General features: G+C 42.5%; 4 protein-coding genes across 4 annotated transcripts; 1 reads left to right on the top strand and 3 right to left on the bottom strand.

The window, feature by feature from the left end:
• Window positions 1-6: 6 nt before the first annotated feature.
• LOC129846368 (transaldolase-like) lies at window positions 7-6,823 on the bottom strand (the record flags this gene model as incomplete). The annotated part of the gene is made up of 6 exons (XM_055914298.1): window positions 6,589-6,823; window positions 2,409-2,532; window positions 1,645-1,752; window positions 1,083-1,214; window positions 397-572; window positions 7-206 (listed from the first exon to the last, which is right to left on the bottom strand). Coding segments are annotated over exons 1-6 (840 nt in total), but the record flags the coding sequence as incomplete, so codon positions are not given.
• A 232-nt stretch (window positions 6,824-7,055) lies between these two features.
• Window positions 7,056-9,784, bottom strand: LOC129846365 (zinc finger protein 239-like). The gene is made up of 2 exons (XM_055914294.1): window positions 9,469-9,784; window positions 7,056-9,190 (listed from the first exon to the last, which is right to left on the bottom strand). Exons 1-2 carry the CDS (start codon window positions 9,662-9,664, stop codon window positions 8,364-8,366), a joined length of 1,023 nt encoding a protein of 340 aa, XP_055770269.1. The 5' UTR covers window positions 9,665-9,784; the 3' UTR covers window positions 7,056-8,363.
• A 1,890-nt stretch (window positions 9,785-11,674) lies between these two features.
• LOC129846366 (zinc finger protein 184-like) lies at window positions 11,675-14,147 on the bottom strand. Its single transcript, XM_055914296.1, has 2 exons — window positions 13,872-14,147; window positions 11,675-13,083 (listed from the first exon to the last, which is right to left on the bottom strand). The coding sequence occupies exons 1-2, from the start codon at window positions 14,062-14,064 to the stop codon at window positions 11,921-11,923; spliced, it is 1,356 nt and encodes a 451-aa protein (XP_055770271.1). The 5' UTR covers window positions 14,065-14,147; the 3' UTR covers window positions 11,675-11,920.
• Window positions 14,148-14,152: 5 nt separating this feature from the next.
• Window positions 14,153-21,149, top strand: LOC129846367 (mucin-22-like). Its single transcript, XM_055914297.1, has 2 exons — window positions 14,153-19,617; window positions 20,528-21,149. Exon 1 carries the CDS (start codon window positions 18,599-18,601, stop codon window positions 19,529-19,531), a length of 933 nt encoding a protein of 310 aa, XP_055770272.1. The 5' UTR covers window positions 14,153-18,598; the 3' UTR covers window positions 19,532-19,617; window positions 20,528-21,149.
• Window positions 21,150-23,234: the final 2,085 nt, after the last annotated feature.

Consider the following 23,234-nt stretch of genomic DNA (forward strand, 5'->3'; position numbering starts at 1 on the left):
CCTGTTACCTTTCTGAACCGTAAGCATTGGCGTGATGGTGCTGTGGTCTTTGCTCAGCTCTCCCAGTAGGCTGGGGGAAATGGTAAGCAGGTCACAGCCGGCCAGGGCCTTGACCTCCCCGGTGTTCCTGAAGGAAGCTCCCATCACCACCGTGGTATAGTCATACTTCTTGTAGTGGTTGTAGATCTTGGTCACACTGATCACACCTGAGTGAAGAGATCAAAATAAAGATGTTTATGCATAATAAAGCCACTCCAGTACAGTAATGAAGTCAATCAATACACCCAAGTATCTTATTTATACTCATAATGGTAAGGTCTGGGACTGTTGAGGCCAACCTAAAGTTGTTAGAAGCTAACACTCATGCTATCAAATGATGGATCAGTCAGCACATACCTGGGTCCTCATGGGCCTCGTAGCTCTTCTGGGCAGTGTTCTCCTTGTACCAGTCCATGATGCGACCCACAAAGGGTGAGATGAGGGTGACTTTGGCCTCGGCGCAGGCCACTGCCTGGGCGAAGGAGAACAGCAGGGTCATGTTGCAGTGGACCCCGTGCTTCTCCTCCAGCTCCCTGCAGGTACACACATTGACAGGCACATTAAAGGACAGTAAACAGCAGAGCTTCACTGTGCTTCCATGGCTGTCAAAACCAACATTTCTTAGAGACAGATTGACACAAATGATTTCTAGGTTGGAGGTAAACTGATACAGAACATAGCAGGTAAATTGTTTAACCATTTGCATCAAATTAGTTTTGGCAAAACAGCATGTTTTTGTAGACATTCCACGTTACTGGGTACCAACAGAACACCTAACATCACATTTGTTTTTAGTCCACATTCCAAGATGTGCATATTTACACACGGCTACAGTATTAATTTCTTCAAAAGTGAACTGGATAGGATTAAATGCATAAAGGACAAATCATTGACTTGAAATGGGGAGTCTTGCACTATTCATTCCACTTAAGCCTAATTGGCAAAATCCAGTTGGATAACTTTTGAAAAACTGGGCCCAGATGAAGAAATGCCCCTGTAAGGTAGATGACTCATGTCCTTCCCTCCCCCTCCATCTCACACACCTGCCAGCCTGGATGCCTTCCCATGTTGAAGAGAGCTTGATGAGAACACGGTCCTTCTTGATACCAGCCTCTTCGTACAAGGCAATGATCCGCAGGGCCCGAGCCACCATCTCATCCTTATCGTACGAAAGCCTAATGTCGAGTGGGAGAGGTTCAGTTAATCTAAATATTAACGATTACCATTTGGTAAAGCCATTTTGTGGACTACATACCAGTCATTTGAGTCTGAGGCCCTGCTGTGAACTTGAGACTATTCATTGAGCTAGAGTCAAGTTAAAGGATCAATTTGCTACCCTGATCTGTAAAGGCTCCAGGTTGCATTTGAGGCAACAAGTCCATTCAGCTACTTCGTGGAATTGAGCATATTCGTAAATGCAATTTCACATGAACCATTCCCCCACATAAAAATTGATAATGCCTACATGGCTATGTTCAGCTATTTATATTGAAACCATAATTGATGAGTGGGTGTTATTCTGAAAGCTGTAGACAACTGGTGTCGATAGATACAAAACACATGATCGACTTGTAGGCCCAAGCAGCGCAGGGGGCTTTTCTGTACCTGGCATCTACCTCCGTGGAGACCCTGCCTGGGATCTTCTTCAGGATCTCCAGGCCGAAGCTCACAAACAGCTTGTCCATGGTGTTGGTGACCTGCTCCTCCTCAGGTCTGATGGACAGAGGAACAGGATACTGGTGAGGTGCAATAGCTCAATTATAGCAAACGTGTGATCATAGCTTTTAGCAGTAGACTAAGGCTTTATTAACCAAGTAATCACTTGAGTACACCAAACAAATATTGAGTTTAACCCCACCTCCTTTAACCCTTCTACACTGATTGAAGTGGCTTTAACAAGTGACAATACAGGATCATAGCTTTCACATGGAAAGAGCAGGTGTTAGTGTATATTTAAGCAGTAAGGCCTAGGGGGTGTGGTATATGGCCAATAAGCGCCACGGCTAAGGGCTGTTCTAATACAGACCTTAGCATATTGGCCACATAACAAATCGAGGTGCCTTATTGCAATTAAACTTACCAAGGTATTTAGAGCAGTAAAAAAAAAAGTTTCTACCTTTGGTACAGTCAGAGGTCAACAGCTGTTGACCTATCAGCATTCAAACTGCATTGCATTGACAACACTTATCTTGAGCAAACAGAAAACGCCTGATTCTTTGTTCACTCAAAATCCCATTGTTTAAAGGGGAGGTCAGTGGACTACTAAACAAGTGTAGAAGCAGTGCAGAATTGCAATATGATTACATGAGCTTATTTCACCAGTCATTGAAACGGTAGGGGTCGTATACATTTCAGAGTGCCCATCTTACCCGCCCTTGGCGATGCCGTATTTGATGGCCTGGTCGACCAGATGCTGGTAGGCGGCCATCTTGGCAGCAGCCAGGATGAGGGAGGGGTTGGTGGTGGCATCCTGGGGCTTGTACTCTTCAATGGCTGTTCAGAGAAGTGGGAGAGAGACAACACAAGTTAAGAGCAGCTCACAACACTAAGATGTTCACTAGACCTACGCATGAAAATGAGAAAGTGGCCATAGTAGTGTTAACCCATTGAGAAACCATAGCCAGTACACTTCCTCAAAATAACCAGAATTAATCCGAGAAACATTATGACAGATTCCTTAGTGACGTTTTCGCCAAGGAGATCTTAGTCACGCAATTTTACATTAACTGCTTGGTGCAGTATTTGTCAATGAAATAGAGTCACTTGTTGATTGACAAATACTTTGAAGAAACCCTACTGTTGACTGATCACCTACAAGTGGGCGTAGACTTTGCCTCCGAACTTCAGCTTGCTGCCAGAAAAAAAAATTCAAAACATAATATATGCAGGAACTCAAACGAACCGTTTCATCTGGGAAGCCTTCATTCATTCCCAAGGTACATACAAGCCTTCATAGGACAACTTTATTCACCAATCTTATCCTGAGATGTTTAGCTGTGAAATAACTGCTATCAGCCCTGAATTCAGTTAAAGGTCTATTCAGATATTGCTTATGTCTATTTTGAATAAGTCACTTAATGAATAAAAAGTCACTTATACAGGAGAGAGAACTAGAAAGCTCTGGACTGGTCAAGAAGCACTGTCTCAGTGACCGCTACTGTAGATACAAGCCAACTGCAGTTTCCTCAACTAAAGCAGAACATTGGGAGGAAAAACAGCCCATTGTCTACCTGCAACATTGCAGTAGAAGAATGACACACGATGTTCAAATGAAACATTCAAGGTTAAATCACTTTAGCTTGTGAGGTAGCCTAGTAGTGAAGCATCCTAGGTGAATGTCTAATACAGAGTGACATTGGGGTAAGAGCAAAAAACTTGAATGAAAAATCCCCATTTCCTGTTCCCCAGACACTGCAATTCAGATTATATTTTACCTTTATTTAACTAGGCAAGTCAGTTAAGAACAAATTCATATTGTCAATGATGGCCTAGGAACTGTGGGTTAACTACCTTGTGCAACCTTTCAGTTACTAGTCCAACGCGCTAACCACTATAAACTACCTGCCGCCCAATGCCATACAATTTAAAAAAAAAAAAGTTTTGCTTTTCCTACTTTGCACTGGAGGGCCTTTACTATAGCCTTGTTAGCCTAAGATCAGGGTACTCGCCGGTTCCAGTTTTGATTAGTATAGTGTACTCCCATCGTTGTGATATGCCATGTCAGCTACAGTGAGGGAGGCCTGTGGCGATGGGCTTTAGACCAGCTGGCCAAGCTCCTGCCACTGACAGGGAGTAGGCGACACAATGAAGCACAAAGGCCCCCTGTGTTTCTCTGAAAACCACCAAAACATTCTAGGCTCTCACCATCTCATTCTGTTCGAATACCCTACTCTTTTAGCCAGTCCTTATGGCTGGATCTGTCGCAGGCAGCGATTTGCAATCCATTCCCACAGCCACCCATGTTATCACCATTATGCATTACTGCCAGTGATTTAACAATCCAAAATAACATATCCAAACAAGCCATTTGTGAATGAACAGTACAAACTTCTGGTAGCTGAATTCTGTTGGAGTTCTTTTGAGAAAGATTGCATAACCAGGCAGTCAGAAAATATTGCGTTTGTGGAAAACATGCAGACAGTTCTCCATATCAAGAGCTTTGTCTTGCCAGAAAAAAAGTGAATCTAGATTGTGTAACTGTTCAATGAGAGCTTGAGGCATACCCCAGGGGGTCAGATATTTGGATTAGGCCTCCACTTCAAGATACCTGGTAGTTATAGAATTGATGTATTAATAAAACACCCAATTAGAAACCAAAGTTGGTGTACTTTTCACTACAGTTCGATGATTATGTGCCACATCTGCAATTACCACAGTGCAGTATCTGCACAGAGGTTACAAAAGTAGTTAGAGTAACATGGCATATTAAAAGGGCAACTTCAGGCTAAAGTGTTGCTGCAAATTGTATACTACTTTCCATTTGTTAGGCACACCAGATGACTGGCATACATTAACACTAGTGACCATGTGTTTCCCACATGGTTAAGGAAGAGTACAGGGGTGCACTTCTAACCATGCACTGACAAATTCCACAGGGACAAGGAAAAAAAGGGTTGCTCAATTTGAAGAAGCTTGTGCTTGCAACAAGTCAATATTTGACGGAAGATGACACGTGTGGGTTTTACAACATGTAAGGGAAGGTAAAGATGCCAAAAGTGTGTTCCTTTGAGAAAAGTTATGAGGCACTTTATTTGTTTCTTTTAGTAATTCTCATAGCAGAAACCCTCATGTCTGTTGGTGAGGTCTTTTCTTGAAGAAAAAAGGCTTAGCTGAATCAGTCCAGCCATATAATCCTACAGAGAGACCAACCCTAAGATAAGATACACTAACCACCTCCCATTTGAACAAAGACAGCAACTGGCAAGATAAAGCATGTTCTGTGCCAATGTAATCTGATGCATTTATTCCATTGAAAGAGACTACATTTACACCCTTCCCATCATTGGGATAACTGTGGAATTGTACAACTTACTGCGCTGTTCACCATTCTGCATGCCAGCAAAATATTGTCAATGACACCACACTTAAAAGCCATCACAAGTCATCTTAAATAATTTAACGTAGCTAAGGTATACAAGGTATTAGGCTTTGCAATATGTACAAACATCCATATGATATCACACTATATGCCAGACAAGAGTTGCTAATTGAACTTGACCAAGTTTGAAAGTGATTGTTCCTGTTTTAATCCTAATGGACATGACCCACTGGTAAGATGACTGTAGCACCATGAGAAAAGCAACATACAATACTAACTGGTGTGGTTCAACTGTCCTTCAGTATTGCAGTCAGAGTTTCACAGTCTTCAAACCAGTTGACCAATGAATGCACTGCGTCGCACAAGAGTTGGCCAGTGAGGTCCTTTCACAATGGGATTCAGCCAAGTGCACCCTTTCACAACATGAAATCGGGTCTATGGGTACATCAAGGTTCCTCTCACCAGTCTAAAAACTGAACTGCTGAGGCATGAAGCAAGGTCGCAGATACCTTGGTCAATCTTCAGAATCATTGGCCATTTGAGTGACGGTCCTATAGACACATTCTTCAGGTTTTCCTGCAACAGTGTATTTTCTATAGAGAGCAAAAACATTGAATAAACCTGTCCTAAAGACTACTGCATTCAGGGAACAAAACCTGTGAAGCTCCAACACACCTTCACTTATCCTGAGAAGAAGCATTATGTGTAGACTGTAGCAGCATGTCATCAAAGCCTATCCACTTAGTGTGCACCATTTCAGCCTGGTTAATATTACCCTGTGGCAGGCAGACCGTTTCTGTCTTGTCATCCTGACTTGCAGAGCAAGCATGAGGAAATGTTTGGTTTACACCACAATGGAGTTAACTAATGGATTACATCATTCCTACTTCCTTATTCAAACGGAGGAGGAACCAATTCTCTGAATCTGGGAGACAGTAATGTCAGTCGAGGGCAGATAACATTGCATTTGTATAAATCATATATAGCTTACCAACTACGTTGAATGTGGTATTTTAGGTTGTCTTCTGCATTTATTGTTATTAACTAAACACATGTGTCACGTGGGAGAACCAATGTTGACTAGTTGGGCGTGACAGCGTCAACGTACGTGCCCTGACAGGAGTAAGTAAGTGTTTTAAAATTGCAATTCCTGTTTAGTATCTCAACCATTATCTAATAAATTAGACAACACCTGGAAATAGAAACCATAGTTATATAGTTCTTCCCATAGTTAATTAACATTAACGACCAAGTTGCAATGCATGAAACGTGCAAGAGCCGTGGTCATAACTAGCTAGCCACAAGTGCAGTAAGTTAATTATTCGCCAAACATAATACGACAGCTAGCAAGAAACATTAATTTAAAAGACAACAGAAGTTCACCGGAATTAATATTCGAGCAGACTACGATAACGTTAACACAGCCATAAACCTTGCAACATGTTATTCTAGCTAGCTAATGCCTGCCTGGCCTTGGCTAGTAGTGCATAGCGGTCAATCCAATCTGTTACCGTTGAAGTCTCCGGTGTCCGCTACGACCACGGTGTGTTTCTTCAGTTGCTCCAACGCCGACTCCATCTTTCGCCGTTTGTCTGGTGACACACTACACATGATGCAGGGAAACAAGAGAGCTTTTATATTCACAAAGCACGTGAGACAGACTGAATTTTGGATCGACGAAAGCACGGTGTGGACGGCGGCGCTCGGAAGCTGGAGAGACAGGGGCGCGCACGTTGGCTGTTTGAAATCAGTTTGAAGCAACAAGTTGCTCTCGTCCAATGGAGAACGATACTTGCTCTCACTCCTTGTACTGCTACTTGAATTGACCAATAGAATGACTTGTCGGGGAAGTAGTTCATAGACCTCTTGTGCATATTTAAGGTACACGCATCAGGTGTTGTACACAGTATGTCTTTTATCATTGCTCTGATTATGAAAACATACTAAAAGCAAAGAATCTCAAACGAAAATATCAAGATTGTTGGTTGTGTCAAGAGGTTGTAGGCTCATGCACTTAATATTTGAATAAATTAATATAATGTAGTACAAAGTTAATCTGTAATAGATAATGTAGGATATAATCTGTAATGAATGAACAAAATCTTACCTACATAACTTGATTAACTACATATTAGTTTACAATATTTAGCTGAGCTGAAGAACACATGACACTGTTGGACAAGTCAGCCACGCACAGAAGTAATGGGGAACATTCAGTAAGACTATAAAATTCAAGTATGGATTGCAATTATCTACGTAAAACATACATGATAAAGTGGGTTACAGAAACAAATAAAAAAGCTAACATTTATAATAAAGATAACAATAATAAGAAACAACGTAACTATTTTACCGTGATAGATGTCTTTGTGTATGTATATTCAGGGTACATACAGGATATGACAAACAGTGTGTTGGACAGTATGTCCTTTTAGTTCATTGCTCTGATTAACAACCCATTTATATGCCTAACATTAGGCCTGGCAAAATATCTCAAACAAAAATACCAGGGTCCGGTTTTCTGAATACAGGTTAAACCTTGTCCTGGATTCAAAATCATTCTTGTTGGAGAGATTGTTGAAAGTATGTTATGGTCCAGGACTAGGCATAATCTGGATCTGTAAAAACAACCCCAAGAGTTTGGTCATGGCAATGAGTTAGTTGCAGGCTTATGCACTTGCTTTTGCGAGGGATTTGTGACTGTTCCAAAATAGAGCAGCAGGTAGCCTCGGGGTTAGAGTGTTGAACCAGCAACTGAAAGGCCACTGGGTTGAATCCTGGAGCTGACAAGGTGAAAGAAATCTGTTGCTGGGCCCTTGAGCAAGGCGCTTAACCCAATTGCTCCAGGGGAGCTGGACAATGGTGACCCTGGCCGTGACCCCACTCACTGAGGGTGTCTTAGGGGCAGTTGGGATATGCAACAAACATGTTTCCATTACACACTTGTGTGCAACAGGACAAATAAGACCCCCTTCCCCAAAAAAGTATTATTATTTAATGCTATCAATGTTGGCACAGAGTTTGAAAGCCCCCAGTATATCCACTTTAATGTCTAGTAACAACAATACATGATGATTGTGATCTGGTAGATCTTGGTGTTAGAGCAGTGTCCTGAAAGAAAGCAACTGGTCTGTAGAAGAGATTTACAACACACAAAATTGCATGAATGAATGACAGCGATAGTCAGAGAAATTGTCTAAAACACACACAGATGGTACCGAGGTTAACATAAGATATGTCCTGTGCTGTTTGTCATTATCACGTAAATGAACAGGAGTCCCTAATGCTAGCAGGGATCTGGGCTTTCCTCACTGCTCTGCAATTGAACCTTCTTATGAACAGTCCTCATATGTTTTTTCAAGGTTGTCATCTGACTGAAGCATTTTCCGCAACTGTCGCACCTAAACGGCTTTTCTCCCGTGTGAATGCGCTGGTGGCGTTTTAGGTCACTTACTGAAATAAAGCCCTTCTCACAGTCGGCACACCGATAGGGTCTTTCCCCTGTGTGTACCCTCATATGCTCATTCAGTCGGTTTCGCCTGAAGTTTTTGCCACAAACGCTGCACTGGTACGGTTTCTCTCCTGTGTGAGTCCTCATGTGTGTGCCCAGGTCCCCCTTGCGGCTGAAGCACTTGCCACATTCTTTGCACCAATGTGGCCTCTCTCCTGTGTGAATTCTCTGATGCGTTTTTAAATGGTTGTTATTAGTAAACCTTTTCCTGCACACAGGGCACTTGTATGGTCTATCACCTGTGTGAGCCCTCATTGGTGCTTTCAGCTCACTGTTTGTCGCAGTGTCAAGAGGACTTTGTCCTTTCTTTGCCTGTGTATGTTTTGACTTTGACATGGTCTGAGAGTTACTGGTTGATTCTAATGCCCCACAGTCCTCTCCATCATGATTGGTTTTGATCGGTTCTGTTGAGTTGGTGGGAAGGGAGGCCCTCTTGCTGTTCTTCCCAATTTGGTAAAGGTATGAGCTCTGGGGTGAGTCCTGATCACTGGCACTTTCCACACAGGGGGGAATGAATATGGACTCTGTGTCCTCTTGATCACTCCACTCCTGTTTAGAGGGAACCTGCTCTCCAGAGACAGAGACAGTGAGCTGCTGGAGGTCTGAAAAGAAAGATGTAGAAGAGATTTAGAACTCACCATTGAGATATATCAACACTCTTCAGTTTTACTTCTTCCCCTTAGCTCGCAACACATTTACACACTAGACTCACACTGACATTACAGAGTGCAGTGAGAAGTGATCGCTATCTAATTCTGATGCCTGATTAGCTACCTAATAACAATTGAGGTTGAGCACAGTTGTCCTATGGTTGTCACAGTTGTCTAACTAGCTAGCTAATAATCGTAATAATGTTTACAGAACCATTCATCTTACACACCTGCTCTTTGTGATTCTCTATCAGGTTTGAAACCGAAATCTAGCAACAGCTTCCGTAGATGGTCGTTCTCCACTTTTGATCTGGAGACTTCTTCCTGGTACGCTGTTATAGTCTTCTCCACTGCCCCAAATATATCCACAGCCGCCGCAGTTAATCGGGCAGTAAGAAACGCATTCAACGAATGTAGTTTAGACATTTTAAGTTGAATAAAGTAATAACATTGAGCCACGGCAAAGATTAGGGATATATCTGTTAAACGGGAATAGGACGTAAACAGAGAAAAGTAAGAACATTTTGTCGTAAAAAAGTCGTAAAAACTGCCTCTGTTCTTTCATGGTTAATTCATTGGCTGAAACGTCGTAACCGACATTGCACTGCCACCTGCTGTACTGGAGTAATAGCCGTTCTTATTATAGCTCAGTGCACATAAAAAGGCCAGGGCAGAATGAGTATGGATGGATTGATTACATTTAGCACAGTGATGCTCCATATACGCATCAGCAACTGCTAATAAAGTCACTGAAACCCTTAACAAAGAGTTGCAGTCTGTTTTGGAATGGATGGCCAGTAATAAACTGGTCCTGAACATCTCTAAAACTAAGAGCATTGTATTTGGTACAAATCATTCCCTAAGTTCTAGACCTCAGCTGAATCTGGTAATGAACGGTGTGGCTGTTGAACAAGTTGAGGAGACTAAATTACTTGGTGTTGGCTAAGAGTTGAGAAGAGACTGACTGCATCACTTCTTCTTTTTATAAGAAACATTAATGTGTTGAAAATTCAAAATTGTTTGCATAGTCAACTTACACACACACACACACACACACACACACACACACACACACACACACACACACACACACACACACACACACACACACACACACACACACACACACACACACACACACACACACACACACACACACACACACACACACACACACACACACACACACACACACACACACACACATGCCACCAGGGGTCTTTTCACAGTCCCCAAATCCATAACAAAATCAAGAAAGTGTACAGTATTATATAGAGCCATTATTGCATGGAACTCCCTTCCATTTCATATTGCGCAAATGAACAGTGAACCTGGTTTTAAAAAACAGATAAAGCAACACCTCATGGCACAACGCCTCTCTCCTATTTGACCTAGATAGTTTGTATGTATTGATATGTAGGCTACGTGTGCCATTTTTTAATTGATGTAGTTCTGTCTGTCTGTTAATGTTGTATTATGTCATGTTTTGCGTGGACCCCAGGAAGAGTAGCTGCTGCTTTCCCAACAGCTAATGTGGATCCTAATAAAATACCAAATACCATAACTCTCCTCGGGACCCACAAACTTTTCACAATTTTGTTGTAGCTGTGAACTAGCTCACCTGATTCACCTATTCAATGGCTTGATAATGACTCATTATTAATCGGGGGTGCTTATATTTGTCCTGACATTTTTATTGTTGTTGCATATCCCAAATCCCCCTGAGACGCCCGCAGGGCGTGGTGTCATTAACAGGGTCACCATTGTACAGCACCCCTGGAGCAATTAGGGTTGAGTGCCTTGCTCAACGACAGAGTAACAGATTTTTTCACCTAATTAGTTGACAAGTTGAATCGGGGGTGCTAACTCTGGAATAGATCAACTAAATGGAATGACTGGGGGTCGCCGAGGAGAGGTTTGAGATCCGCTGATTTACCAGACACTCTTATCCAGAGCGACTTACAGGAGCAATTAGTGTTAAGTGCCTTGCTCAAGGGTATATCTACAGATTTTTCACCTAGTCTGATCGGGGATTCAAACCAGCAACCTTTCAGTTACTGAGACAACACTCTTAACCGCTAGGCTACTTGACGCCCTGGATCATGAACGGTCACGTTTCATGAACGGTCACGTTTCTACCACGTTTCTTTCTACCACATTTCCATCTACCTGAGCAGAGTTTTGATGAAAAATAGGCTGTCATAATACCGGTCTCTTGTTAATCAAGACATATTTACTGAACAATGAGCCCTGCAACAAATATCCTTGGAGTGCAGATAGTTTACAAAAGTGGAGAAACTCCCTCTCTGCTCCCAAGTCGACAGACAGTCATTCATAAAAGTAAAACATGTTTCATATGTCTGGAGTAAGATTCTATCATAGGGACTCAGAGGGTTAGAAACGCAGTCTTTGTGCTATATAAAAACAACAGCAATGTGACTTTTCATGTTGATCATTCTTTTATTGATACTAACATAAATCACCAACAACGACCGAAAGGTACAGACAGGTAAAGGTTAACTTTGAGGTGAAAGTTACAAATGGGCAATGTATAAAAATAAGTGAATAAAAATTAACATTGAATGTGAACATTGAAACATCAAAACAATATTGCTGAAACATGCATTGCACTACACAGATTTCTCCCTGTGTATGTCCCATCTTGAGTTCTCATATCTTCTCTCATGGAACAGCACTTGCCGCAGATGAGTGTGTCATCATGTGTTTCTTCAGGGTTACATTGAGCCTAAAGCATTCGCCACAATCATGACATCGATACGGTTTCTCTCCCGTGTGAGTCCTCATGTGCTCTGTCAGTTTTTCCTTTCGGTTGAAGCACTTCCCACAATCTTGGCACTGATGCTGTTTGCCTCCTGTGTGAACTTCTTGCATGTGGCGGCTTAGATTTAGAACACCTAATCCACACACAGCACACCTGCACAATGACTTATTCCCTGTGTGACTCGCCATATGCGCTCTCAGGTTTCCTTGCAGTGCGTAGCATTTGCCACATTGCATACAGCTGTATGGTTTTGCTCCACTGTGGGATGTCATATGGTCTGTCAGGTGCTCCTTCCGCGTGTAGCATTTCCCACATACATTGCATTGATGTGGTCTCTCTCCTGTGTGGAGCTTCTTGTGACGACTTAAGTGACTTGGAAATGTAAAGCATCTGGCACAGAAAGGGCACTTGTGTGGCTTCTCCCCTGTGTGTGTCCTCATGTGAAGTATCAGTCTCGTGTTTAGACCGAAGCGTTTGCCACATTCATGGCAGCAGAACGATTTCTCCCCTGTGTGAGTTAGCATATGCATCGTTAGGCTATTCTTGCGGTTGAAGCATTTACCACAGTCTTTGCACTCGTATGGTTTCTCACCTGTGTGAGTTCTCTTGTGGATTTCCAAATGACAAGGTCTGTCATAGGTTGCTGTGCACTCGGTACAACTGTAGAGCCTCTTCCTTGTGTGAAGCCTCAATGGCGTTTTCAACTCACTGGTTGTCTTGCCCTCGGTGCAGATGGAAGACCTTTGTCCTTTCTTTAACCGTGTTCTCTTCATTTTGAGAGGCTTTAAATGTGTGAGGGGAGTGTCACTGGTTGATTCTGATATTTTGTTGTCCTCTCCATCTGGATTTGTTTGGATCGGTTCTGCTGCAATGGTGGGAAGGGAGTTCTTCAGAGTTTGGTAAAGTCGTGAGCGCTCGGGTGAGTCCTGATCACTGTTGCTTTCCACACAGGGGGAAATGAATATGGACTCGATGATCTCTTGATCGCTCCACTCCTCCTCACAGTGCTGCTGCTCAGGGGGAACCTCATCTCCAGAAACAGTGAGAGTGAGCTGCGGGGGGTCTGGAAAGAAAGATATGAAATAACTTTAAAATAAAAATCTATACATTTCAATAAATAATCACCCTCTGTGACTTGAGACTGTAGTGACATCATTTATTAGCTAATGTTAGCATAATTTACATACACAGGGTTATATATGTGCTTTTATTGACGCTGGTGTATTTGAGCCAGGTGCCCCATTCAAATTCCACGGCAAAGTCGGCACAAAACAAAAGTGATTAATTAGCACGTAGATTAGGATTCTGTGTTTTCACATGCAAACGTTTAATCTGCCCTACAAACTAGATTGAAATGTCTAACATATTTAATGGAACAGAGAGGCTGTATGTTTCTGAACGATGCACCATGCTGGTTTGTCGACAACATGACCGAGCGGCGCAGATTACTGTTCCATTTGAAACGGGCGCTCCTCCCTCACCACTTTCGCCTGTTCACGTCACGGGCCATAGACCGGTGCCCCGGCTCAGCATAATCGAATCCGCTCAATGAGTGACGTATTTAAAGTGCAGTGACCCTGCTGACAGCGTTCCCAAATCCATAACTTAACGTAGCAGGCGTAAAATAAACTAAATCACATACAGTACATACTGGTATTGATAAGTATTCAAATAAATGTCAGTGGATTTAAACGTGAGCTTGTCCGAGGTGTCGCTCGACGACAATTGCATTGGAGCGCTGCGATTGGTTGCCAAATATTCGGTGGCGGGGCTTAACGAAGAGTCAACACTAGTGTGTAAATACACCAGTGTTGCCAAAAGCAGCTAATGGCAAGCTTGTTGATAGTTTACCTGCTTTGTGTAATTTTACATCGGGAATTAAAACCGAATCCAGCAGCCTCTGCAGGCGTTGATTCTCCTCCTTTGAACGAGAAATCTCATCCTGGTACTCGGCAAACGCGTTTTCCACTGCCACGGATATCTCTACGGCCACTGTTGTTAATCGGTCGGAGAAAAACGCTTGCAACAACTGTAACTTGGCCATTTTTTGTGGAATGACGGTCGAGGGAGATTCGTTCAAGCAACACTTCCTGGGAGGAACTGCGCCTAGAACCACAGAGTAAGAGCTGACTGTGTTCATTGGCTGAAAAGAGCTAAACATAAATTGTGTTGCCGCCACCTGGTGCTTGTACTGGAGGAGCGCACGTGAACCAAACCAACCCTCTCTGTGCGCAAACAACATTTTAACAAATACAGTACAGCCTGAGTTGCCATGTCCGAGGTTTTCCTGGATGTTTGGCTACAATTATAGACATTTTCGGGAATTTGAATCTGGATTGGCTATCCCCGGCCTCAGATCAATTGAAGAGTATATGTATTGATTTTAATCAGACTCAATTGATCTCAAAACCCACACAGCTAAATGTGAAAAACCCTGTTAACTCTTCATTGATTGATTTAATTCTTACAAATAACCCCCACAAATATTTGTCTAGTAGAGTATTTGCATATGATCTCAGTGATCTTTGTCCCATAGTATGTATTAGTTTACGAAACAGAAAAATACTAATCCTTGTTTAATTAAGAAGATAAATTGCAAAAAGTTTTCTAATCAAGTTTTTTTAATGACATGTTCTACTCTGATTTAGCCACTGTCGTCTGTATTCCTAACCTTGAATTGGCTCTTGAAAATGTGTCCTCCATATTTATTCCTCTGGCAGATAAACACATCTCTTTTAAACAATTCAGAGTCAAAGATAGATCCCTTGGTTTTCTTCTGAATTATCTGAGTATATTCAGAAGATAAATAGTGGGCTAAAGCAAGATAACCTGACTCTGTGGTGGACTGGCAATCTTTCAGACAATTGAGAAACTGATGTACTATCTTGATGAAGACAGCTAAATCAACCGCTTTTCAAGCTCTATCTCACCATTTTAGAAAACAGTAAACTGAAGGGTACAAATTCCTCTTCTTTCCTGCCTAAGAATGCAGGTAAAACTAAGTATATGTTGTTCTCTAGAGCGCATAAAAATAAGTCTGATTTTAGCATATGTACTTTGGATGTTGTCCATATTGATTGTGTCCGTGCTTATGTAACGGATGTGAAATGGCTAGTTAGTTAGCGGGTACGCGCTAGTAGCATTTCAATCAGTTACGTCACTTGCTCTGAGACTTAAGTAGTGTTGCCCCTTGCTCTGCAAGGGCTGCGGCCTTTGTGGAGCGATGGGTAACGATGCTTCGTGGGCAACCGTTGTTGATGTGTGCAGAGGGTCCCTGGTTCGCGCCCGTGTCGGGGCGAGGAGACGCCGTAAAGTTAAACTGTTACATTGATGCTGTTGACCCGGATCACTGGTTGCTGCGGAAAGGGGGGTGAGTGTAACGGATGTGAAATGGCTAGTTAGTTAGTGGGTACGCGCTAGTAGCATTTCAATCAGTTACGTCACTTGCTCTGAGACTTAAGTAGTGTTGCCCCTTGCTCTGCAAGGGCCGCGGCCTTTGTGGAGCGATGGGTAACGATGCTTCGTGGGCAACCGTTGTTGATGTGTGCAGAGGGTCCCTGGTTCGCGCCGTGTCGGGGCGAGGGGACGCTGTAAAGTTAAACTGTTACACTTACAAATATCTGGGCATCTGGATAGATGAAAAGCTGTCTTTTAAAAAGCATATTGATGAGTTAAAAATGTGCTTCTTCTATAGAAATATATCTCTTGCCTCTCGCTAAATAATAGAAAGCAGATTATTCAGTTAACATTCCTATCGGCCTAGACTATGGCGACATCATCTATATCAGGGGTGTCAAACTCAAATACCCAGTGGGCCAAAATGTAAAACCTGAACAAAGTTGCGGGCCAACATTGAACAAATGAACCTTTTAATATGGACCCAAACAAGTTTTGCTTTAACATTGAATATGGAACAAGCATCGCTTATTACCATACAATATATAATTTAATAGTGGAGACATGCAAAATCGAATTTCAAATGAAAAAACACATCAATGGCATTCATTTATTAAATAAGTAAAAATCGTATGCCTCTTTTCTATTTGCAGCCTTCTGATTTAAATACCAAAATAAACTTCTTTTTTTTTTACTTCAGCGTGTCGTTGCACTGGAGTTCAATCAGCTCCATTTGGATGTTGGTTGGTGCATTTTCCACATCAACTGCGAAGGGATTACTAAGCAGTTCAAACCTACATTTCTGGACATCGAAGTCGGCAAATCGCCGGCTAAACTCAGCGGCGAGAACACTGAGTTTTTCAGCAAACTGTGCGCATGGGAACACGGCGGTAGAGATTCATCATGCACTTTTTCACGAACTCTCCCTCATTAAAGGGCCGGGCTGATTTTGCGATCTCTGCTGCCACTATATAACTAGCCTATACAGCAGCCTCACTTTGTGATGTGGCTTTTCTTCTGTTGTGAAACCAAACGTTTCTCCCACTTGTCCAGAAAGCTCCTGTTTTCTGCCTTTCTTTTCGCCATTTTTGGGAAGGGATAGCGCGCTGACAATGGTAGCGTCTATGTTGCTATGACTACTGTCACAGAGAAGTGGGCGTTTCTGGGTCCTGTCCTGATTGGCGCGCGAAAACAATAGCAGAGCATTATGGGATTCGTAGTATTGAATGCGCTGTATAAATGCGCTGTATAATACCGGCGGGCCAGCTCTAATAGTAATTTGGTATTGTCTCGCGGGTCAAATATAATTACACAGAGTTTGACACCCATGATCTATATGAACGCAGCTGCCAATTCATTAAAGCCGTTAGATGCAGTTTATCATAGCACAATGCGCTTTATTACGGGTGACGATTTTAGTACTCATCACTACATTCTCTACCAGAAAGTTGGTTGGCCTTCAGATGTCACATAGGTTGATACATTGCTATGTTTTCATTTATGAATCCCTTTTATTTAAAAAAGTCCCACTGTAGCTAACAACTTTACCATTCAGCCATCAGATTTGCCACCAATGCTCCGTATAGGACACATCACTGCACTCTATACTCCTCTGTAAACTGGTCATCTCTGTATATCCGTCGCAAGACCCACTGGTTGATGCTTATTTATAAAATCATCTTAGGCCTCACTCCCCCTGTCTGAGATACCTACTGCAGCCCTCATCCTCCACATACAACACCCGTTCTACCAGCCTCTTTCTGTAAGAGGTACCCAAAGCACACACATCCCTGGGTCGCTCCTCTTTTCAGTTCGCTGTAGCTAGTGACTGGAACGAGCTGCAAAAAAACACTAAAACTGGATCTCTTCATTCAAAGACTCAATCATGGACAGACACTCTTACTGACAGTTGTGGCTGCTTCGCCTGATGTATTGTTGTCTCTACCTTCTTGCCCTTTGTGCTTTTGTATTTGCCCAATAATGTTTGTACCATGTTTTGTGCTGCTACCATGTTTTGCTGCTGCCATGTTGTTTTGCTACCATGTTGTCATGTTGTTTTGCTACTATGCTGTGTTGTCAAGTGTTGCTGCCATGCTATGTTGTCTTAGGTCTCTCTTTATGTAGTGTTGTGGTGTCAGTACAGTATTACATTTTATCCCAGCCCCCGTCCCCGCAGGAGGCCTTTTGCCTTTTGGTAGGCCGTCATTGTAAATAAGAATTTGTTCTTAACTGACTTGCCTAGTTAAATAAAGGTTAAATGAAAAAATAAAACTTGTGTCGCCTACCTGGGCTTGGCAAACATATTTCTTAAGTTTATTGTTGTAGCCTTGTGTTATTATGCAATTGTTAATGGCCATGTTTAGTTAAGTAAATTGGATTTATCAAAGCTCTATCGTAATTACCGATCAGTTGTTAGAACCCATTAGATTAACAGTAACAGTCAGATTAGGCTACAGGTTAAAAAAACTACAAAAACACTGGCAGTTGTTGACAGGAATATTCAGTTCACATACATATTATTAATATTTAATTCAGTGATTGATATTACGACCCTTTCCTCAGTAGCCTTTTCCAGCAGCCTATTGGGAAACAAGCACTTCTTACCTCAAAATCGCCTTGATATTCACGTTGAATAAATTAGTCTGTCAATTTGAACTAAACAAACTGCTAAATCATTCAGTCTACATCTTGCTTTGGCTACTGTAGGCTATCTGAAATTAGATGTAGTCCTATCAGGGGCTATAGGCTACCTGCAACTAGCTAAGCAAAACATGGCAAATTACAATCATAAACCCAGATTGTAGTCTGTAGCCTATACCTATTGAAATGACAAGTCAATCTCGCAAATGGACCATTTCTAACTGTGTAGTCTTAACATCTCAAATCAAATTTGGTCACATACACGTGTTTAGCAGATGTTCTTGCGGGTGTAGTAAAATGCTTGTGCTTCTAGTTCTGACAGTGCAGCAATATACAAGTAATATCTAAGAATTTGACAACAAATACGTAATACACACAAATCTAAGTAAAGGAATGGAATCTCTACAACCCATGGATCCAGGCCAGGGGCAGTAGATACCACCATCTCTACAACCCATGGATCCAGGCCAGGGGCAGTACCACCATCTCTACAACCCATGGATCCAGGCCAGGGGCAGTAGATACCACCATCTCTACAACCCATGGATCCAGGCCAGGGGCAGTACCACCATCTCTACAACCCATGGATCCAGGCCAGGGGCAGTAGATACCACCATCTCTACAACCCATGGATCCAGGCCAGTGGCAGTAGATACCACCATCTCTACAACCCATGGATCCAGGACAGGGGCAGTACCACCATCTCTACAACCCATGGATCCAGGACAGGGGCAGTAGATACCACCATCTCTACAACCCATGGATCCAGGACAGGGGCAGTACCACCATCTCTACAACCCATGGATCCAGGACAGGGGCAGTACCACCATCTCTACAACCCATGGATCCAGGACAGGGGCAGTAGATACCACCATCTCTACAACCCATGGATCCAGGACAGGGGCAGTACCACCATCTCTACAACCCATGGATCCAGGACAGGGGCAGTAGATACCACCATCTCTACAACCCATGGATCCAGGACAGGGGCAGTAGATACCACCATCTCTACAACCCATGGATCCAGGCCAGGGGCAGTAGATACCACCATCTCTACAACCCATGGATCCAGGACAGGGGCAGTAGATACCACCATCTCTACAACCCATGGATCCAGGCCAGGGGCAGTAGATACCACCATCTCTACAACCCATGGATCCAGGACAGGGGCAGTAGATACCACCATCTCTACAACCCATGGATCCAGGACAGGGGCAGTACCACCATCTCTACAACCCATGGATCCAGGACAGGGGCAGTACCACCATCTCTACAACCCATGGATCCAGGACAGGGGCAGTAGATACCACCATCTCTACAACCCATGGATCCAGGCCAGGGGCAGTAGATACCACCATCTCTACAACCCATGGATCCAGGACAGGGGCAGTACCACCATCTCTACAACCCATGGATCCAGGCCAGGGGCAGTACCACCATCTCTACAACCCATGGATCCAGGACAGGGGCAGTAGATACCACCATCTCTACAACCCATGGATCCAGGACAGGGGCAGTAGATACCACCGCCTTTCTAACACCGGGGATGACATATCTGCAGGTTAGTCGCTGTCATTGTCATAGCTTGTACTGTAGTGTACCAACGGCTCATTTCTACCACAACAGAATGACGACTGAGATTCCAACACGCAGGGTTTCAATGCTCTTGGACAACAGAAAAGCGTAGACCATTGAGACATGATGATGGTGTCTAAGATGTATTGTGTGCTCTCTCTGATGTTGAACCAGAAGTGCACCACATGTTGCTCATTCTGGTTAGTGTTGCATGATTAAGCTATTCACACACGGAAATAAAATCGTTTTTTAAGCCTGTGTGATGGTCTCCTCTCGGTGTAGCGATCACTGTCTGTCTTGAACTGTGTTGATTATTATCTAGCATGATTATGGAGCTAGCTGCTGTCTTTTTTTTATTTATTTTTATCCCATTTTCTCCCCAATTTTCGTGGTATCCAATCGCTAGTAATTACTACCTTGTCTCATCGCTACAACTCCCGTACGGGCTCGGGAGAGACGAAGGTCGAAAGCCATGCGTTCTCCGAAGCACAACCCAACCAAGCCGTACTGCTTCTTAACACAGCGCGCCTCCAACCCGGAAGCCAGCCGCACCAATGTGTCGGAGGAAACACCGTGTACCTGGCCCCCTTGGTTGGCTCGCACTGCGCCCGGCCCGCCACAGGAGTCGCTGGAGCGCGATGAGACAAGGATATCCCTACCGGCCAAACCCTCCCTACCCTGGACGACGCTATGCCAATTGTGCGTCGCCCCACGGACCTCCCGGTCGCAGCTGGCTGCGACAGAGCCTGGGCGCGAACCCAGAGACTCTGGTGGCGCAGTTAGCACTGCGATGCAGTGCCCTAGACCACTGCCCCACCCGGGAGGCCCCCGCTAGCTGCTGTCTTAACAGCACAAAAAACACTCTATTACAACTGACTGTTCATTTTTATTCTCAGGTTTCTCTCCTCAGTCTGTATCCAGAGAGTCCCTCATCTTTGGGCCAGGATAAGGATCTTAGACCTTGTCCTTGGTGTGGTTTTGGACCAACTCTGTTTCTGTAAAGAAGACACCTTGTCTGCATCATCACATGGCCAACTGACAGCCAACGGACTGCCTCTGGCCTCCATGTCTGTGTCTGTCTGCTTAGAGGACTGACTGACTGTTCTGAGACCTGACTGCCTCTGTCCTCCATGTCTGTGTCTGTCTGCTTAGAGGACTGACTGCCTGTTCTGAGACCTGTTGTTCCACATTCCACTGACTCATTCCACAGCAGAACCACGGCTGATTAGGATGTTACAGGACAAAGAGAGACTGATCTGTTAGTAGACACTACAGCACCCACAAAGCATTGCAGCTTCCCTTACTGACAGTTGTAGGCCTACTTGCACTGCCTGCTTTTATTACTGTCTACCTCAAGGTCATTTTTTCTGTGAGTTAATGTTCTGTAAATACTCCCAGGTTTGGTGTTTCAGATGTTTATGGTCTATGTTACTAGTTTTACTCTGTGTGCAGTTGGGGGTTTTGTTCTCCAGGAAATTGCAGCTTGTGGAAAATATCACACAATTTACTGCTGACAAATTTGACATTTATATTTTTATTTTCTGTTGTTACATGTTCTGTTTCTGGATAATAAAGTATACTTTGAATATCATATTTATGGATTCTCATTGGTTATAGAAAATAACGACGTTCAATATTCGTTTTCCCACTGTAGTCCCTTAAATGGCCACATGGGGTCATCATTGTGCTAACTTGAGTTCAAAGAAGTGTGTGCGTTTTCTAAGAGCTAGACAGAGAGTGAAGGAACACATTACCACCAACACAACTAGAAAATCAACTGCTTCTCATTATTCACTACTTATAATTCACATATGAGTGAAGCTGTGTACATAGTTTAGTTTCAGGCCTTGTGTATCTTATTGTCTCTTCTGTACAGCATTTTGCTACACCCACAGTAACGTGTATGCGACCAATACAATTTGATCCCTTGGCCAGTCCAACTGACACACAGTGATTAAGGAAAGGGAGTCATTCAATAAAAACGTGAAGAGGGATGTGTGTATTACCGTCATAAAACTACAGTGGTGGAAAAACTACTGAATCGTCATACTTGAGTAAAAGTAAAGATACCTTCATAGAAAATGACTCAAGTAACCAGTACAATACTACTTGAGTAAAAGTAAATGCTATACATAAAATTCCTGATATTAAGCAAACCAGACACTATGATTCTTTACAATTATATTTTTTACAGACAGATAAGGGCACACTCCCACACTCACATAATTTACAAACGCAGTATTTGTGTTTAGTGAGTCCGCCAGGTCAGAGGCAGTAGGGATGATTGATAGGTGCGTATACGGACCATATTGCTGTCCTGCCTGAGCATTCGAAATGTAAGAAGTACTTTTGGGTGTCAGGGAAAATGTATGGGAGTAAAAAGTACATTATTTTCTTTAGGAATGTAGTGAAGTAAAAGTATAAGTAAAAGTATAAGTTCTCAAAAATATAAATAGTAAAGTGAAGTACTGACACAGCAAAAAACGACTTAAATAGTAATTAAAATTATTTTTACTTATGCATGGTCAGCATGATGAAAAGTGACATAAATTCTATATTAAAATATTTTTTCTTTATGGTTAGAGTTTTCATAAACCTGGGAACATAAAATAGTGGACTGCTGTTCCTTTCCACACATTACATTTTTGCCTGCGTGCACCTGTATGAATATACAGGGCCTTCAGAAAGTATTCACACCCCTTGACCTTTTCCACATTTTGCTGTGTTACAAAGTGGGATTAAAATTGATTTAATTGTCATTTTTTGTCAACGATCTACACAAAATATATAATATATACGATGTACACAACATATATAATATATGCGATCTACACAAATCTTACATTTGTAGAAAAATATATACAAATAAAACACTAATATCTTGATTACATAAATATTCAACCCCCTGAATCAATACATGTTAGAATCACCTTCGGCAGCAATTACAACTGTGAGTCTTTCTGGGTCTCTAAGAGCTTTTCACACCTGGATTGTACAATATTTGCAAATTATCCTTTAAACAATTCTTCAAGCTCTGTCAAGTTGGTTGTTGATCATTGCTGGACAGCCATTTTCAAGTCTTGCCATAGATGTTCAAGCAGATTGAAGTCAAAACTGTAACTATGCCACTCAGGAGCATTGATGTTGTCTTGGTTATTAACACCAGTAAGAAACTTGTTAGAAACTCCAGTTAGAAACTCCAGTGCCTCAGATAGTATTCAACACCCCTTGACATTTTACACATTTTGTTGTGTTACAGTCTGAATTTAACATGTTTAAAATGTAGATTTTTTTGTCACTCGTCTACACAAAATACCCAATAATGTCAAAGTGAAATAATGTTTTTATTTTTTATAAATTAATAAAAATTGTTAAGCTGAAATATCTTGAGTCAATAAGTATTCAACCCCTTTGTTTTGGCGAGCCTAAATAAATGCATAAGTAAAAATGTGCTTAACAAGTCACATAATAAGTTGCATAGACTCAACCGTGTTCAATAGTGTTTACCATGATTTTTTTGTAATGACTACCTCATCTCTGTACCCAACAACTATCTGTAAGGTCCCTCAGTCAAGCAGTGAATTTCAAACACAGACTCAACCG

Source organism: Salvelinus fontinalis, unplaced genomic scaffold, assembly GCF_029448725.1.
Source record: "Salvelinus fontinalis isolate EN_2023a unplaced genomic scaffold, ASM2944872v1 scaffold_0508, whole genome shotgun sequence".
NCBI lineage: Eukaryota > Metazoa > Chordata > Actinopteri > Salmoniformes > Salmonidae > Salvelinus > Salvelinus fontinalis.